At 46.8% G+C, this 19,840-nt stretch overlaps 1 protein-coding gene across 1 annotated transcript; it reads left to right on the top strand.

The window, feature by feature from the left end:
* The first annotated feature begins 1,013 nt into the window (after window positions 1–1,013).
* Window positions 1,014–19,137, top strand: SLC1A6 (solute carrier family 1 member 6). Its single transcript, XM_075548302.1, has 9 exons — window positions 1,014–1,218; window positions 3,992–4,129; window positions 5,786–5,990; window positions 6,567–6,609; window positions 7,067–7,410; window positions 10,375–10,608; window positions 11,767–11,961; window positions 17,911–18,045; window positions 18,948–19,137. Exons 1-9 carry the CDS (start codon window positions 1,014–1,016, stop codon window positions 19,135–19,137), a joined length of 1,689 nt encoding a protein of 562 aa, XP_075404417.1.
* The last annotated feature ends 703 nt before the right edge of the window (window positions 19,138–19,840 follow it).

Here is a 19,840-nt window from a genome sequence, read left to right as displayed (position 1 = left end):
GGGTTTTAGTTTCTAAGTATTTTGTTATTTTTAGGGAAGAGTATAGGTTCTATTTGGAACTATAATAAGAGCAATGTCCACATTCATTCCGTAACCAAGGGCGAAGCCTCATTTTTAGCCCAAGTTTTTGTGCTTGGGAGTAACGGTTAAAATCAGTTCAAGCATTGTTCCTGCGGTTAACAGTATGACAACAATTGTAGCATCCCTAAAGAGGCTCACGACCACATATCCCAAGGAGATGCGACTCATGCATTTCCTGCCCGAGTGACACCCCGCTCATTTGGACCTTCTCACAGAGCAGCTGCTCGCACATTGGGCACCTCTGCTTGATAGGAACCTGCCAACTGTGTGTCTTTATCAACAGCTGGTGGAGCGTCCCCCTAAGCTGGACACCAAACTAATCGGTGGCTGGTCCCAAGGTGCCATGTCTAGGGTTGGCTACACAGTGGGTGGTCAGTAAAGGCCTGTTACTTTGGTTTAAGAACTGGGGCAGTTCGGGAGGGTGGAGGGAAGGTGACAGAGAAAGAGCGAACAGATTACAAGGATCTTCATATAACCTCCTCCCTGGGGAATGGACAGTGGAGAAGTGTGTGAAGGGTGACGTCGAACTGTGTAAGATATAACAAAATAATAATAATTTATAAATTATCATGGGCTCATGGAGAAGTGGGGAGTGGGAAGGGAGGGATAAAAATGAAGAGCTGATATCAAGGGCTCAAGTAGAAAGCAAATGTTTTGAGAAAGATGAGGGACACAAATGTACAAAAGTGCTTGACACAATGGATGGATGAATGGATGGATTGTGATAAGAGTTGTACGAGCCCCCAATACAATGATTGACAAACAAAACAGAACTGGGGCCGTCCTCAGTTTTCATGACGACTTCAACGAACTAGAAGACAGTTGCCCCTGGAGCTGCCCTGAGCTGGCTGTGCAGCGCGCCTACCCCAGCCCCTGTCCAGACCCCCGCCAGGCCTGGCCCCCCCTGCCATGGTCTCCCCCACAGGTAGACGATGGGCAGCCACGCCAACAGCCTGTTTCTGCGGGAGAGCGGCCAGCGGTTGGGCCGAGTGGGTTGCCTGCAGCAGCTGCACGAGAGCTTGCAGCAGAGAGCGCTCCGGACGCGCCTGCGCCTGCAGACCATGACCCTGGAGCACGTGCTGCGTTTCCTCCGCCGCAATGCCTTCATCCTGTTGACGGTCAGCGCCGTGATCATTGGTGAGTCAGCTCCCAGAGAAGGGGACCTAACCCTTTCCGGGGGCGGGGGGTTAGGGGGCAGGGACTTCCAGAAACATCCCCGCTACCCTCACACACATGCCTCTTCACCCCAACCCACCCTACTCAATCTCACCTGTGTTTTATGGGTGCTCATTTCTACACAAGTCATCAGCCACAACATCTCACCCTCTCTAATAAGTGCACGTTCACACCTATTCGTGCACACAATTTCACGCTGCCATAGATGGATGAGCCAGGAGATGGGTTGAGAAATCTCTGGGTAGCGCTAGTAGCATCTAGTTGCCTAGTGGACCGCACCTAGAGGAACCTCAGGAGACAGAGTGGCAGCCTGCTTTCAAAAGGCACACATCCCCCCCCCCCCCCCCGTGTGTGGAGACAGTAACACATATGCACACAAGTCGCTCCTAGAGCTCACCTTGAAAACCCTAGGGAGCGTTGGCGGTACACTTCACACATAGGGTGGCCGGGAATTGGTGTCACCTTGGGGCCAACTAACAACGACATAGTTCGATAATAGCTGGCTAGCTAGATGATGGATAGATGGCCTCAACCGCAACTCATGGAACGCTGCCTGGTTCTGCATCATCGTCACAAGTCACTGACATATTTGAGCCCCGGTTTCAGCTACTGTGCCAATCCTTTCACCAAAGGTCTCCCTGCCCTTGCCGACTGCCTCCGCCATCAGGCGGGATATCCTCTCTGAGTGACTGCTCCCCTCCAGTGATGTGAATGCACAATATCGGGTTTTCATTGACTGGTTCTGGGAAAGTAGATTGCCAGGCCTTTCTTGTTAGTCTGTCTTAGTCTAGAAGCTGCATCGAAACCCGCCCATCCCTGGTGATCTTGCTCTTATTTAAAATACTGCTGACTAAGGTTCCAGCTTCACAGAAACATACAAACCACCTCTCAAAAACAACAAACTTTCACTACTGCTGAGTTTATTCCAACTCAGAACGACCGAATAGGGCCGAGTGGAACTGCCTCTTTGATTTTCTGAGACTTTAAATCTTTACGTAGCAAATTGGGGTTGCTACTTGGGCTCAAACTGCTGACCTTGTGGTCAGCAGGGCTACACCAACATGGCTTCTCACAAGTCACCGCAGTACAACAAACAAGTGGTGGATACATATGTGTGCAGACACACTGGTGAGTACACTATACAAACACACGTTTTACATGTGAACTCACACTAAGATGTTTGTAATTCTTGTGCATTACTTACAGATGCAATCACATAAGCTCACACATGTACACACATATACTAGAATTTACGAGTGCATTGGTAAATTTATTTTGTGATTAAATGTGATAAATGCACATTTACCCCTTTGCACATCCCCACTCACACGCTTAAGAGCTTAAACTCACAGACACGCACTGAGACGCACGTCTGCATATGGTTGAAGACAGCTGCACATATGCAGCCAAGCCACTCCTTTAATACATATGCACACAAATCATGCCTATATCCACACAGGATACACACATGTGCATATGTGTATGGACCCACACATAAGGCACATGTAGCTGCTTGGAAACAAATGCATATTATCACTCCCACACCTACCAATTAGGTCACATGCATACAAGGGACGCACCTAGCAAGGCATGCCCAAACACATACATAGAGTGCTCCTGTCTTTCTCTCGCCCCTACTGCTTAGATTTATAGTATACCAGAAGTACAGGTGTGCGAGCTTCAAGAAAAGAACGTAGACGCGAGGCTGAAGGCCCAGTCAGGCTCTCTTCCATGTTGGCCTGTCTTTGTTGGCAGACCCTGAAATGCCTGTCTTGCTCCGTGACGTGTAGCCAATCCTCGTGTAGTTTCCTTTCCGTCTGCTCCCCACTGGGTGTGGGTATCTTAATGTCAAATGTACTGGCTCTTTCTTTTGTCATCTCTCCCATTGCTGTCAAATCGATTCTGCATCAAAGCTAGCCCACGGGACAGAGTGGAACTGTCCTATGGATTTCCAAGGCTGGAATCGCTGTAGAAGCAGGCTGCTTCACGGTCTCCCTCTGCATGTCTGCTAGGTTTGAACCGCTGGCCTTTCGGTTGGCAGCCGAACACTTTAACCACTGTATCTCCCAGGCACCATTCTCATAACCCAGAAAAGGTTACATTTAGATCTACTTGAGTATGAAACAATTGACATAACAAAGAGAGCCCTGTTTCTGGACAGGCCCCCATCTATAGGTGTACGGGTGAGGATGCCAACCTATCATTTGGGGGACAACATGTTATTCACATGAGCTAAATATCCACACAATGCCAACATGCCCGCACAGACACAATTCTTTGTTTGAAAACACCAATACAAGGGAACTTCGGAAAGTTTGTGGAAAAATTTAACTAAAAGATAAGGGAATTTTCCCACAAATGCCCTGAAGCCCCCTCATACATATACGCAAAGCTACACCTGTGCACACAGGTGAAAACAGATAGACATACGCCTGTGAACCCACAAGTAAAAGGCGCTTGTACATGTTCACAAATGAACACACACCATCGCACGTGCACCCTGTGTATACACATACATGTAGACACACATTTGGACAGATATCAATATCGTCACACATGCAGCCTTGCGGGTATCAAAGGCACACAAATACAAACATCCTAGACTGTTTCTCTTCCGCCAACTCCCACTCACCTTCACTCCCTGGGGTGGATGAACCCTACTTGGAACTGAGGGGGTGGGGTGGGGGTACAGGTTGACCCAAACTCTACCCTCCAACCCTTTTTTTGACCCTAGGGGTTGGCCTGGCCTTTGCCCTGCGTCCATATCAACTCACCTACCGCCAGATCAAATACTTCTCGTTCCCTGGAGAGTTGCTCATGAGGATGCTACAGATGTTGGTGCTGCCTCTCATCGTCTCCAGCCTGGTCACAGGTGAGAGAGTCCCCGGCTGGTGTTGGCTTCCTGGACCCCTCGCAGAGTTTAGTACTGAACGGAAACCCAGAATCACCACAAGCACGGGCTGTCCTTCCCAGCTCAGAACCTCTTCCCTAGAGGTCACACCAGGCCAGACTCCTTGACCCAAGCCTGGGCTCCAATCACTGAGGTTTCAACTCTCTATGACCTGCACCTCTTATCGTAATAGCTGCCCTGCACCTTCTTTGTAGGTAAAACAGTAAGTAGCCGGCAGAGCTGCCGTTTCATCCAGAGGTGAAAATATTTAAAATGATAAAAAAGAAAGGGTGCTGTAGCCAGGGGTGGAAGCTCAGAGTTGGTCTGAATTGTCAGTAGGGTGGGATGTGGATAGTGGTGTGGGAAGTGAGTAAGATTGAGGCGATGGCTGGTGGGTGGAGCGTGGGATGGACGTTCGGATGGATGGCAGCAAAGGCCGGCTACTACGTGTTTTCAGCTTCGAGGGCCATATGGTCTCTGATGTGACCACCCTTCTCGGCACCACAGCAGCCACTGACGGGCGATATGTAGATCATTGAGCACGGCCGTCTTCCACAGCAGCATTGTCTACAAAACCAGGACGCAGTTTGGATTGGGCCTGTCGACTGTAGCTTGCTAATTCCCCTCCTATGGGACTAGTGATGGAGGCAGGGCCGTGAAAGGATCTTTCAATAGGTTGGGTTTCCTAGAAGCAGAAATGGGCATGGGGGTATTTGCACAGGTGGTTTACTGAGGGGGTACAGGAGGGGGCCTCTCAACACAATCTGTGAAGAAGTGAGGGAAGCAGACCAGGGGAGGGAAAGAAGCTAAGTGAAGATGCAGGTTGACAAGGGGGCTAGTCTGTTGGCTTGATCCCATGGGGAGCCCGTGGGAGGGGGGCCTCCAGCCTGAACCAAGAGGGGCTCAGGCATGTGAACAGCACCAAAGAGGAGGAGGACTTTCCAGCTGAGCTAATGGGGGGCTCTGGATATAAACAAAACCATAAAACTGTACCGCCACGAGCCGGTCTTTTGTCACCCTTTTGTATAAGTCAGTCACTGGCCACAGGCCTGCTCTGAGAGGAAGGAAGAGTCTCCCAGCCATTCCTGGTGTAACAGCTCCTGCCTTGCTGAGGACAAGTCTCTGGAAAAGGGGGCAGCACGAGCCATTTACAACCAACACTACCAGCGGCGGGAGGACACATGTGTGGGTCCAAGGCAGCCCGCTGGACATCAGTGAGCTGGGGAGATGGACGTGCGGTGCTCGGGTGGACAGAGGGAAGAAGAGTGGAAGGGAACTGAGGCTGTAGTTTAAAGGGAGTACGTGGAAGACGGGCTTGGTTAATAAGGTTCACTTTGTGTGGTCGGAAAGGAGTGTGGCTAGCGGAATAGGGCTTGGGGTCCAGATAAGGCAAAAGATGGAATGGGATGTGCTGGGACACTCGGCAAACAGACGGGAGTGGAGGATGCCGCTATACATAGACGATGGTGGATCACGGTGGGTACATGCGTCCTGGTTTGGTGCTTAGGTGGGCCTGTTGACGCGGGCGCTTGCTGTCAGACCCTTGAGCTGGCGGTGTGGGGGAAAGAAGCAGGTGGTTTGTTCAATGGGGACTGGGGTGTGGAGCGATTGTGCAGGGCCCCACTCTCTGTGCCCTAGGCATGGCGTCTCTGGACAACAAAGCAACGGGGCGAATGGGGATGCGAGCAGCCGTGTACTACATGGTAACCACAGTCATCGCTGTCTTCATTGGCATCCTGATGGTCACCATTATTCACCCTGGCAAGGGCTCCAAGGAAGGGCTGCACCGAGAAGGCCGGGTTGAGCCTGTCCCCACAGCGGATGCCTTCATGGACCTGGTCAGGTGATGTTCTTTCGGTTTCTGTTGGGATGCCCAGCCCTGTGTGCAATCACCCCTAGAGATTCGGGGACTGGTGACCCAGGGTGAGAATGGCAACACCCAAGCGGAGCCTAGTTGTACAAACTAGCCAGCCTTCTACCCTAGCCCCTAACTTGTGAGCTGCTAGAGCTGAAGGAGTTCTGGGTCATCCTGAGGCCTTTTGAGGGGTCTCTCTGATGGTATAAGGTCCCGGTAAGGTGCTCAGATAGCTCCACCCTTTAGCAATTGTGTGGCTTTAATGATAGAATGTCTCTGTGTTTGTATATATATGTAAAATAGGGGTGGTGGTGTTCACCTATGTATGTAAGATGGGGGTGTGGCACTCACCTTTCTCAAATTCACTATCATTGAGTCCATTCCAACTCACCTTAAGGGTTGTTGACGTCGATAATATAGAGAAGACACTGAGCTGAGTGGCTGACCTACCGTAAGCTTCAAGTGTTGTCTGCCATTAATATGATTACCATCGATGTCATTATTGTAATGGTGACACTCTCTTCCAACGTCTAACAATTTTCCCTTATTGATATTTTTCTACAGAAATATGTTTCCACCCAACCTTGTGGAAGCCTGCTTCAAACAGGTCAGGGGGAGATGTAGTTCCATCAAGGAGATCTGGAGGGTGGGGGGAGCTTGCCATGACACGGCCGAACCCATGCAGGGTGGAAGGGAGGAGGAAGGGCCTGGCAGAGCCATGGAGAAGAGTCGCTGAATGGGTCTGGGAGAAAGGCAGATATTTCTCTTGTGTTTGATGATCTAGGGAAGGTTCCAGAGAAGGGCTCAGGCTGAGGGGACCTGGAGCAGGCACCAAACTGGGGTTAAGAGTCCAGGCCTTATGATCGTGGGACACCCACACATGAGTTCACAGAGAGGCCCCTAAATTGGGACTGGGCATCACCTAGGACCAGGGGAGAATGCAGATTCTGGGGCCCCATGGGCTTTATTCTGGGGACCAGGAATTCTTGTTCCAAACACATTTCTCCAGGTGATTCTGGCACATCCGAAGAACCAAGTGTGGGGCCAATGTTTCTTTCTTTCAGTTCAAGACACAATACAGCACAAGAACAGTAACCAGGACCATTGTGAGGACAGAGAATGGATCTGAGCTGAGTGCCTCCATGTCTCCTCCATCCTCAGAGGAGAATGGAACCAGCCTCCTAGAAAATGTCACACGGGCTCTGGGCACCCTGCACCAGGTGCTGAGCTTCGAGGAGACTGTGCCAGTGCCTGGCTCAGCCAACGGCATCAACGCACTGGGTCTCGTGGTCTTCTCTGTGGCCTTTGGGCTGGTCATTGGTGGCATGAAGCATAAAGGCCGAGTCCTGCGGGACTTCTTCGACAGCCTCAATGAGGCTATTATGCGGCTGGTGGGAATCATTATCTGGTGAGTGTCGGGCTGTGCCAGGGAAGACAGGGACAGCACCTAGCAAGGGTGAAGTCAGGGCTGGGAGGTAGGCTTCTTGGGGCAGGCGGACACAGATACTCATTACACATTCACCCACTCACTCATTCATCCCCTTCCTTATTCCGTGCAGTGTTCTATTTACCCCCGTCTTCCCTGACGCATCTGTTTAGTCACTCATCCATGTACGCACTCATAAATAGACATGTTTATTCCTCCGTGCATCGATTCACTCTCTCTCTCTCTCTTTTATGCATCGGCTAATTTGCTCATTCAGATATTCGTCCTTCCCTAAGTTTCTTCACGAACAAAAAAGTGTATCCGTGAATTCACCTATGTTGTAACTGAAGTATTGATTGAGTCATTTATTTATCGACTCATTCACTGACCTACTTGTTCGGCTTTCATTCACTCACTCAAAAGTTCACCCACTCACTCATTTATTCATCTATACATTCAATTAGGCACTCATTCATTCCCATGTCTCCTTTGCGTGCGCGTGTATCACTCTTTATTCTTAAATGGATACACTCATTTGCTTCTTTAAATGCATTCACTGCCTCACCAATTTCTCTCTTTTCAAAAATCATTTTATTGGGGGCTTGTACAACTCTTATCACAATCCATCCATCCACCCACCCACTGTATCAAGCACATTTGTACATTTGTTGCCATCATCATTTTCAAAATGTTTTCGTTCTACTCGAGCCCTTGGTGTCAGCTTGCCTCACCAATTTCTTCCCACATTCAGCAGATCTACCCTCAAACTGTGTCTCTAATCGTGGAATATAGATTTCATTGAGTTCTGGTCCTCGGGCAGCTTGTAAAGTTTTGCAGGAGACAGACAGATACAGACTAGATAAATATAATATAAGATGGTAGAATACAAGACAGAGGCAGACTAGATAAATATAATATAAGACGGTAGAATATAAGACAGAGGCAGACTAGATAAATATAATATAAGATGGTAGAATATAAGACAGAGGCAGACTAGATAAATATAATATAAGATGGTAGAATACAAGACAGAGGCAGACTAGATAAATAAAATATAAGATGGTAGAATATAAGACAGAGGCAGACTAGATAAATAGAATATAAGATGTTAGGTTATATAGTAAAGGGGAGTCAAAAAAGTATTCTGTGACCCATGCTTGCAATTTAAGGAGGAAATGGTTAAAGAAGGAGATCCCTTAATTGGGGCATAAAAGGTGAGTAGGACTCCAACAGGACCATCAGAGGAGAAACAAACTTTAAGCAGACGAAAGAAAAGATGCAAATCTTGAAAGAAGCGGAGTTATTTGCAAAGTGGTGGGGTGTTGGGGAGACAGGAGCCTAGGATAAGTTGGGGGTTGATGTGGGAAGCAAGCAAGGATGGCTGGTCCCCAATTAGGGAAAAGTATGTATAATATCCAAAATGGTTTGCAAATTATTTAAGGGCCTGGAGGCTAAAATGAGAGCTTAGAAAAGCACACGAGGAGAATGAAAGGGGGAGGTTATCAGAGGCAAGGGAAAGACGAGGAGCTATCGAAAGCTCCACTGAAGTAGGAAACGATAAATGTATAGTGGCCATCAGCATAGTTGGGTAAATCTCGAGATGTGCTAAGAAGTCGTCGAAAATGGATCCAGGGCTGAGGACTTGTGCAGAGAAGGGAGTGGAAGGATGAAGGCAAGGGAGTTGAGCGCAGATCCACAGAGGGACATAAAGGCCAGTCTAGACATGTTGACTTGGAGATGCCTAACATGTCAACCAATCCTTAGGGATTACTCTGAGCCCAGCTTAAGGTACTCAGTTGTGTCTAGAGCAGTCTTCCTCATGATTATTCCCACCACCTTATATTGAGTCTTATCATTTCTGAACCAAGCTAGCACACCAGCTCCCCCAAACCTCCCCACCACAAACATAACTGAGCTTAGATTTCAGTTTCTAAAAGGGACAGGGAAACAATGAAAGTCTGAGTGGTGAGAGAATTGGGGAGCTGCTTATTGAAACTCACAAGACCAAGGGACAGACTGGTTTGTGGGAACACAGGTGAACCTCATGTAACTAGCTTCTTTCATTCCCGCAACTCTCTTTTCCTCGCACGACTCCAACTTTCCAAGTTTACACTCATCCCTTGTCTACTTTGCCTGCAATGCTTTCTCCCACATAGACATGGTTTCTTCCCATCATTCCTGTCTAAGCTCCTGCGTCTCCTCTTCCAGGAAGTTTAGCCATTCTAAAACCCTACCATCCGCTCCCACTACCTTTACCACAGTTAACACCAGATGAAATTCTTGACGATGTGTTTCTTCGTGCTCTGTCTGTGTCTTCTATTAGAATGTAAGCTCCATGAGAGCAGGGACCAAATGCCTGGAACATAGTAGCGACTCAATAAATATCTGTTGAATGAATGAATAAGTGATTCTGATTTAGGACAGGTTGTTTGAGAAGCTAGTGAGACATGCAAATAAAATAGGTCGGGGGTGGTGTCTACGAGGGGCATATGAGTTTATAGGAGAGAAGAGGGGCATAGAGGTTACAATTGTGGGGCAAAGTGTGTAAGGGAAATTAGAATGCCAGAGATGAATGTCTGGGAAGAATCTAGCAAGGGCAATGTATAAAAGAGCGGTTTGTGTGTGTGAGGGCGGGCAGGGGTGGGGGTTTGAGTGGAGGAGGAAAGCGGGGAGAGACCCACAACCCATCAGCGCTCCAGGAACTTTCCTGCTCTCTAGGGGGAGCTGTGGTTGGAGGGAGATGGTATTCATTTGTGAATTCCAGCCCCAGTGTGTTAATTTGTTGGAATGGCCGGGGTGAAGTAAGTAGAAGTCTGGTTTCTGGGACACTGCCTGACTCTAGAGCGCCATGTGGGCAAGGGTGCTGCACAACGTTGGGGCTGGCACCTCCTCCTGTGGGAGGAGAGTGTCATGCAGGATCGCTAATCGGTGTCTGGCTTGGTCCAGGTATGCACCTGTGGGCATCCTCTTCCTGATTGCTGGGAAGATCCTGGAGATGGAAGACATGGCCGTCCTGGGGGGTCAACTGGGCATGTACACCCTGACAGTCATCGTAGGCTTGTTCCTCCATGCTGGTGGTGTGCTCCCCCTCATCTACTTCCTCATCACCCACCGGAATCCTTTCCCCTTCATCGGGGGCTTGCTGCAGGCCCTCATCACCGCCATGGGCACGTCATCCAGGTATGGTCCTGTTCACCACCAGTGGTGGGTGACCTCCATGGGTTACTTCTGGTCTTTCCCAGGTTCTCCTGGGAGTCCCACCGTATCCCCACCAGAGACACCTCCTCTGAGATGTGTGATAATGCCAGGGGCTCTTGACAGTCTACAAATGGCTGGCCTGGAGCTGGTTCTCCGGGGCCTGCTTTTTCTTCCTTTTTTCCTGTTTTATATGGAGAATGAGGTACAGGATTTGAGAGTAGAACAAGATTCCGCAACATCCGATGTTCTCAATTTCTAGTCCCTTAGTCCTCCTTTTTCTTTGAGATGATGTCTGGAGTATCCCTGTCTTTCTCTCCCCGCCACCCCCCTCCCTCTTTCCTCTTTACTGTTGTTGCAATGCTATGCAGTAAATAAAGACATGCATTTCTCCTTCCAAATTAAAAACTGATGGAGAGGATCACAATGGTTAATCATATGGAAAACTATATATATATATATCCTCTACCTATCATGCTGCTTGGAGAACTTGCCTTTTGATCTGTGACCATGTGAGCTTGCTCGCTCTGCACCCCAGAATCAAAGGTGCCTGGTTCCTGCCGAGCTGGGTGCACCAAGATCTCCTCCGTGGGTCTGGTCATCTTACTGCATGACCAGAACAAAAGTCTGGTGGAACAGCTGGCTCAGAAGGAGATGTCTTCTCCTTGGACTGAACTCATAGATCAATTAGGTCCCTCCACTTCCCCAGGAAAGTAGTGGGGTTGGAGGCCAAGAGGGTTAATGTAGCAAAGGGTGCCCTTAGGACAACATCAGAAATGGTGAGTAGGGATATTCCATATCACGCTTCTTTTAGCCCCCAAAGGTGAGAGATTAGGAGACTCTTGGTCTTCTTTTTCTGGGAGCAGAGTGTCAGAGTGAAATACTGGCCCAAACTAGTTTCTAGTCATTGGATCAAGAGACCTCCAACCTAAGGGCGCCCCCCCATTATTGCGTGTGCCATCTCATGAAGAATCCCTCTTCCTTACAACCCTCCCCAATCACAGAACATGATCCCCTTGCCCGCCTTGCCTTGTCTTAGCTCCCACCAGCCCCTGTGTGTCAGATAAAGCACTTCTTTAACCCATGACTGCCCTAGCCATTCCTAGGCATCCTTGGTCTGACTCCTGGGGCTCTCTCCCCCAGCTCTGCAACCCTGCCTATCACTTTCCGCTGTCTGGAGGAGGGCTTGGGTGTGGACCGGCGCATCACCAGATTTGTGTTGCCTGTGGGGGCCACAGTGAACATGGACGGCACGGCCCTCTACGAGGCCTTGGCTGCTATCTTCATTGCCCAGGTCAACAACTACGAGCTCAACCTTGGCCAGATCACAACCATCAGGTAAGGCGGCTATAGGTGGGGAACAGCCTTGCGGGCAGGTGAGGGAGGGAGAAGCTCAGCTGGAGGGAGGAGGGAGTCACTGCTAAAGGCCAAGGGAAGTGCTAGTTGTTGAAGAGAAATCCATGTTGGAAGAGTGCCCGATGCCAGATTTGTCCAGGGCTTTCCAAAGCACGGTGCTTACGAAAAGAATCTCCTTCGAACATGTGACCCCCGGGCCCCATCAACTAGACCTTCAGATTTAAGCATTAAAATAATAGCAAGCATTTCAGGCCCTTCCGGTCTTTTCCTCAACACACATCTTCCCGGATTTTTACGCACACGGCATTCCCTTGTTCTGTTTGAATGAATGCCTCTTGGTCCTGCAGTTCCATAAGGGCACAGTGAAGTCTTGGAGAAGTACCATTCCTGGCAGTATCATCAGGCGTTTCTTAGGATCCACGTTGCCTTTGCTCCGTCAGTAAAACACAAGTAAACGTCTTTCTGGTATTCTCCGCTTTCAGCCAAGATCTGTCCGACACCAGCAATGCTGTCCCTCGTGTCCCTCCTCTTGTAAATCTGGTTGAATTTCTGGCATTGCCTATCAATGTTTGGCTGCAGCCATGTTTGAATTATCTTTAGCAAAAGTTTACTTGCATGTGACATTAAAAATGTTTTTCGGTAATTTCCACATTCTTCTGGGTCCCCTTTCCTTGGCATGAGCAAAAACATGAATCTCTTCTAGTCGGTCAGCAGGCAGCTGCCTTCTAATCCTTGGAATAGACTAATGTATGCTTCCAGCGCATCCTGAGCTTGTGGGAATATTTCATTTGGTGTCCCATCAGTTCCTGGGTCCTTGGTTTGGCTAATGCCTTCAGTGCAGTTTAGAAGTCCTCCTTCGCCATTATTAGTTCTTGGTCACATGCCACCTCTTGAAATGGTTGAATGTCAACTCATTCTGCTCGTGACAGTGACTGTGCATTCATTTTGTCTTCTTCTCATGCTTCCCGCCTAAGTCGATGCAGTATCTCACCCACAGTGTCCTTCCTATTTCAACTTGAGGCTTGACTTCTTTCTTCAATTTGTCCAGCTTGAGATACGCTTAGTGTGTTCTCTCTTTTGGGCTTTTAACTCTAGGTTTCTGCACATTTTGTTATAATATTATGCTTTGTCTTTTCTAACTGCCTGTTACATTTTTCTGTTCAGCTCTTACTTCAATATGTCTTCCATTCGATTTAGCTCTCCTATATTCAAGAGTGAGTTTCAGAATCTCTTCTGACATCTAGTTTGATCTTTTCTTGTCTTTTAAACGACATTTTGCTTTCTTGAAATATGTTTTGTTTTTTAAAATAGTTTTATTGGCATATACTTCATATATTATACAATTTAATCACTCAAACATCTTAGGAAGATATGTGCAGTCATCACCACAATGCGAGCACATTTTTTCCCCCTATTACTCAGTGTTAGCTCCTCATTTCCCCATTCTCCTTCCCTGTTTTACCCAGAGGCAATTATCAGACCAGTTACATTTTCTACAGATCTAGCTATCCTGAATTTCATACATTAAAACATCATACAAAATACAAACAGCAAGCATACAAACATAAACCAACAACCATGATTAGATAAAACATTGAAAAAACCTCAATCAAAAAGAAAGCATAAAATACTAAAAACGAAAACGATGTTTTTTTCCTAACAGCTTTAATGGCATACGGTTCACAGAGCATACAATTCAATAGTTCAATCACATCAAGAAGAGTTGTACAGTCACCACTACACTCAGTTTTAGAACATTTTCTTCAGTCTTGTCCTCATCGTTATTACTCCCGATTCCCCCAAACCGCCCCTGACATTCCTCTAAGGAACCAGTAATCTAGCTACTGTCTCGATAGACTTACCTACCCTGGGCTTCATACACAGAAAAACATTAAGAACCAAATAAACAGCAGCAAAAAGCTAACAAGAATAACAAAGTAAAAATAGATTAAAACTTCAATTGAAAAGAAAGCAGAAATATTAACAAGTAGAACAAACTTAAGTGGAACTTTAGGATATCAAATAACAGGCTGCTAGGTTTTTACTGCGCCTGCAGCAATCTACTTTCCAATACATTATGTGTGATAGCCAGGATATTCACATCCCTGGGCCATGGTCAGAGGGAATTTACTAGGTGCTTAATCCACATGTATTTCCTCTTGGTTTTGTTGTTGTTGTTTGTTTGTTTTTAAACTGAGACAGTGTTAAATTGGGTCAACGGGGAGATCAAATGATAAAGTATTACATTTTGACCTATCTACACCTGCTATAATTGACTTTACAAAGCTCTCTGCCTGGTAAGAGTTATTCATAGTCCTCAACTGTGACTGGAGGGGATTCCCCAGAGAGTTAATCCATGCATGGACCCTGCTCATGGATTTTGGGCTTCCACTGTGGTCCACAACCTTCTGTAAACCACGTGTTCACAATTTAAGTTCTGATGCAAAATCTTCTTTAGATTTGGAATATATATATTTATTTATTTACAATTCTTGGATCATACAGGTTGGTGTTCCTCTTCCATGTGAATTTAGATGACACCTCACTTAGATAGATGCTTGTTTGAAAACAAACTTTTTAAGATTCCAGATATTATTATTTCTAATAGCCAAGACCATCTGGTTTTTTCACCACACTTTGCTATAGCACCCATGTGTTCAGTGATCTCTTCATGAGGGTGAGCATCCACCAGGGCCATGTTATAAGAACTAATTGTTTTTCAATAAGGGCTAGAATTAAATGCATGCCCAAAATCTATTCATGCTTCTATAGTTTATAGACGTCCCTAGTTCACCGTAGAGACATCATTGTCATTGAATGTTAGAGAACATCATCAATCATCCGTCTGGGACATTATTTCCACCGCCATCAAGTCAATGCTGACATACAGCGACCCTGTAGGACAGGGTAGAACTGCCCCTGTGAGTCTCTGAGCCTGCAAATCTTCAAAGAAGTCAAAAGCCTCATCCTTCCCTGGAGGGGAAACAACTTTAAATAGGTTCAAAGGGATATCAGACGTTAAGATATTACATTTTAACCTACCCATATCTGCCAGAGGAGCCCTGGTAATGTAATGATTATGAGTTGGGCTGCAATCCACATGGTTGGCAGTTTGAAACCACCAGCAGCTCCGAGGGAGAAAGACTGGTCTTTCTACTCCCATAAACAGTTATGATCTCAGAAACTGACTGGAGGTGGTGGTGGTGATGATGGTTACTGTGAGTCATCACTGACTCGATGGCAGTGAGTTAAGTTTTGGTTTGGATATCTGCCATAATTGACTTTACAATAGCAAGGCTATCCACACCCCTCAGTTATGGCCAAAGAGGATTCAAAAGAGGCTTAATCCATGTGGGAACCCTCCAAATGTATTTGGGGTTCCACTCTCATCCATAGCTGGTGTTCACAATTTAAGCTCTGATACCATTCCCTCTTTCAAATTTGGATTTTATTATTTACAATCATTGGATCACATAGGTTGGTGTGCTTCTTCCATGTGAACTTAGTTGACACCTCACTTAGGTCGCTGCTGTTTTAAAGCAAGTCTTTAAGACCCCAGATGTTATCCATTCTTATAACCAGGCACCATCTGGTTTCTTCACCATATTTTGCTATAGGACCATATCTTCATCGATCTCTGAATGAGGGTGAGCACGGAGCAGGGATATGTATATATGCTGCTTTTAATGTTATCTCACAACCCACCAGGTCATTAGTGTTCAAGGCATCAAATCTTTCTTGACATATTCTATAGTTCAGGTGGAATATACCCAAGATTGTATTTGAACTCTCCTAGACTTGTTTAAATTTTCTTTAGTTTCAACCTGAACTTGCATATGCCCAATTGAGTCTGTTTCACATTTCCCTCCGGCTTGAATTTGGTTGGTGATACTGATCGTTTCCATCATCTCTTTCCACAAATACAGCAAACTTGATTCCTGTATATTCCATCTGGTTAGGTTCACGTGTACAGTTACCACTTGCATTGTGAAAGAAAGGTGTCAACAACAAAATCGCTATTCTTGCTAAATTTCATCATGCAGTCTCCATGATGTTTCTGAGGCTGTGTTTTCCAACTATGGGTTCTTCTTTATTTCCATTTTTCATATTTCAACTGCCAATGAAACTTGGTCGCGTGCTTGTTCAATTTAAGACGGAAACAGTTTGCAGAATTCTTCAATTTTTTCATTAGCATTAGTGGTTGATGCATAGATTTGAATAATAATTATATTAACTGGAATTCTTTGTAGCTATATTGTTTCATCCTATTGTATTTCAAAATGATTTTGAAACATTCCTTTTGACCTTGAAAGAAACCCCATTCATTTTGGACATGTCGTTCCAGGCACAGTCCACCATAATTGTCTGACCCAAAATGGTCAGAACCAGTCCATTTCAGCTCACCCATGGCCAGGGCAGCAATCTTTTTGCATTCCGTTTCATTGTAATGACTTCTAACCTTCCTAGATTCATGATCTGTACAAAGTTTCCAGGGGGAACTTTGACATTATTAAAAGGAGCCTTGGTGGAGCAGTGGGTTAAGCATTAGGTTGCTAACCACTAGACTGCAAGTTCATTTACGTCATTGGCTTCAGAATGAGGGGCTGTGAGTGATAGTCTACCCCACCCTGATCCTATCTAACGCTCTACATAATCGTGGCCATCTTTTTCCCTCCGACCATATTTTCTGACATTTCAGTTTTCAAAACCAGTATTATTTCATTCTCTCAGCACCCTAGGTAGTTTATCTTTTTGACTCTAAACTTAATCTACCTTTTAGAGTGCCATAAGTGGGCTTGATTTGTACCAACCTACCTCCTAGTAGCTTAGTCACACAGGGGAGGCTCATTCTCCTGGTTCGCAAGTGATATTTTTCCACGTGTCCCTAGAAGCAGCTGATTAAACACCTACCATGTAACTAGGAGTTGTGCACACCTATTATTTATTTACCAAAAAATATTAAAAGATCATTTTATTGGGAGCTCCCTCGCTGATGACCCCTTGAAAAATTATGAATTATTATTTTATTATCTTACACCGACTACTGTCTCCCTTCCCTCGTGGTTTCTGTTATTCATCCCCCTGGGGTGGTGGTGGTGATGTGTTGATCATTGTAATCAGTTCCCATTTCCTCCCCATGCCACTCCCCTCTTTCCCCTACCATGCTGGTATCGCTACTCCCATTCATGTTCCTGGATTCGCTGTGTTGTGAGCTGTTGTCTGTACCAGTGCAGATGCTCTGGTCTAGCCAGAACTGAAAGGCAGGCCTGGGGTCATGATAGTGGGGGGGGGGGTGAGGAAGCCTCAAAAAACCAGACAAATATTGTTTCATTGGTGCTATAATGTGCCCGTTTTGACTCATCTCTTCCTTGTGCCTCTTCTGGGATGGGACGTTCCATTGTCTGCAGATGGGGTTTGGATCTCTGCTCCGACCTCCCTCGTTCTCAGCAATATGGTTTTTGTTTGTTTGTTCTGGGTCTTCTGATGCCTGTTACCCCATCCCGTTGGCACCTCATGAGTGCGCAGGCTGGTGTGCTTCTTTCATGTGGGCTTGTTGCTTTTCTGCTAGATGGCCGCTTGTTTTTCTTAAAGCTTTTAAGACTCCAGATGTTGGCGCCATCTGCTTTCTTCGCCACATTTGCTCATGCACCCATTTGGTCTTCAGCGATCGTGCTGGGAGGGTGAGCATCACAGAACGCCAGGTTGTTAGAACGAAGTGTTCTTGTGTAAACCTATTGTAGAAAATACTTACAACCACATCCCAGTGAAGTATGAGAGGTTCTACCTGCATTGACCTTTAATGAGAGTTGTTTGGGGCTAGATTTTTATTGGGGGGAATTAATAGGACTGATCCTTCCCCGTTATCCTTTTCCCACTCATTTTCCCTTCCTTCCCTTCCTCCGTCTCCCCATGTCCTGTCTCCTCCTGCAGTATCACAGCTACAGCTGCCAGTGTTGGGGCTGCTGGCATCCCACAGGCTGGCCTAGTCACCATGGTGATTGTGCTGACATCAGTTGGCCTGCCCACTGAAGACATCACTCTTATCATAGCTGTGGACTGGTTTCTGTAAGTGCTGTCTCCCCTCCCCCTTCAGCCTTCACACTCCCCCTGAGGAGCCCCAAAGTGTGAGTTCTCAACAAGGAAAGTCCTTGAATTTTAAAGCAAAAAGGGGCCTAGGAGGATATTCAAAGCCATGTCCTTTAGATAGGTGTCCAGGTGGCACAGTGGGTTATACACTGGGCTGCCAACCACAAGGTCAGTAGTTCAAAACCACTAGCTACTCCATGGGAGAAAGATGAGGCTTTCTGATCCCATAAAGACTGACAGCCTCTGAAACCTACAGGGAAGTTCTACCCTGTCTTATGGGGTCCCCATGAATCCAAATCAACTTGATGGCAACCTTAACTGGCTATGGCTGCCAGGAACTAGTGGTGATCCACGGGAGAGATGTGCCCTGCAATGAAAAAAACCCATACTTCTCAACCCTTAAAAGCATGATACCTTACAAAACAACAGAAACTGGATTTCTTTATTCTGGGAAGTAGAACCCTAGTTCCCACATAACAGTTCGCTAGTAGGACCAAAGTTCCACGGGGGCACAATATTTGGAGGGGCTTCCGCATGTACAGGTGAATAACTCTCTTGGCCTGGTCTACTTATGGGGGTACCTCCCTGGATCTTACATGCCTTTCATTTTATAATCCCCAACTGACTGCATCAGATGTCCATGTAAGATGTCTCATAAAAATGTGCAGAACTCAGAACAAGTGTGAATATCTGAGCACCAATCTTACCTTCTTATATTGGAGGAAGAGAAACCTGTTTGCAATCATGTGGTTATGGACTGGGCTGGAACCCAGACAGCAAGTTCAAGCACAGGGAGTCCCCTCTGCCTCTCCCCCGTCCTCCACCAGTTTTCCACAAGCCCCTGTTAATAGCAGCTCTCCTCTTCTCTTCCTCCCTACCAGTGACCGGCTGCGGACAATGACCAACGTCTTAGGGGACTCGATTGGAGCAGCTGTTATTGAGCATTTGTCTCAGCAGGAGCTGGAGCTTCAGGAAGCAGAGCTCACACTCCCCAGTCTGGGGAAGCCCTACAAGTCCCTACAGGAGAAGGGGGTGTCCAGGAGCCGGGGAGGCAACGAGAGTGCCATGTGAAAAGTCCCCAGTTCTGCTGCCAGGAGCAAAGGGAGGGTGGCTGGGGGTGGCATCCTGGGGACTATCCACTGCCTGGTGAACCATGCACTGAGCGCACAGGTTCAGTACAACTTTTTTTTGGGGGGTGGGAAATAGATAAAAGAGCAGGAATGAAAGTTGTTCATGTTCTCCATTTCTTTTTGAACATACTGAGGACTTGAGGGAGAGCAGTGAGCCAGGAAGGCAAGGAAATGCTTCCCGGAACTGGGGGATCAAGAGCAGGTCTTCATGTTCCTTATTTTCTCAGGGGGGATGAGTCTGAGGGTAAAGAAAAACCACCATTGCTCACAATAAAGTCATACCCTGTGTGGACAGTTCCCAAGATGATTTGCTATGGACTCAACAGAACTCTGAAAGCAGCTAGACTCATCATGAGGTTTATTGCAGTGAAAAGATACAGATTAAAATCAGAAAAAGCCGAAGGCTCCGAAAGCAGAGTTCAGGAGTAAATGGGCATTAGGGGAACCCAGGTGTCCTCTTGCAGTGATGCTGGACACCACACCTGATTCTTTCAGCAACCATGTGTGACCACAGACAATACTGCCAACCAGGAAAACTCATGCAGGTCATGGCATCTATGGATTTTATTGAGGATTAATGTTACTGACGTTATTCAGTCACCGACCACTTCAGAGGTCAGAGTGATACAGTGTGGCCCAGAGCT

Source organism: Tenrec ecaudatus, chromosome 1, assembly GCF_050624435.1.
Source record: "Tenrec ecaudatus isolate mTenEca1 chromosome 1, mTenEca1.hap1, whole genome shotgun sequence".
In the NCBI taxonomy this organism is placed as follows: domain Eukaryota; kingdom Metazoa; phylum Chordata; class Mammalia; order Afrosoricida; family Tenrecidae; genus Tenrec; species Tenrec ecaudatus.
The sequence above is the reverse complement of the archived record's forward strand: the minus strand, read 5'-3'. Positions and strand labels throughout refer to the sequence as shown.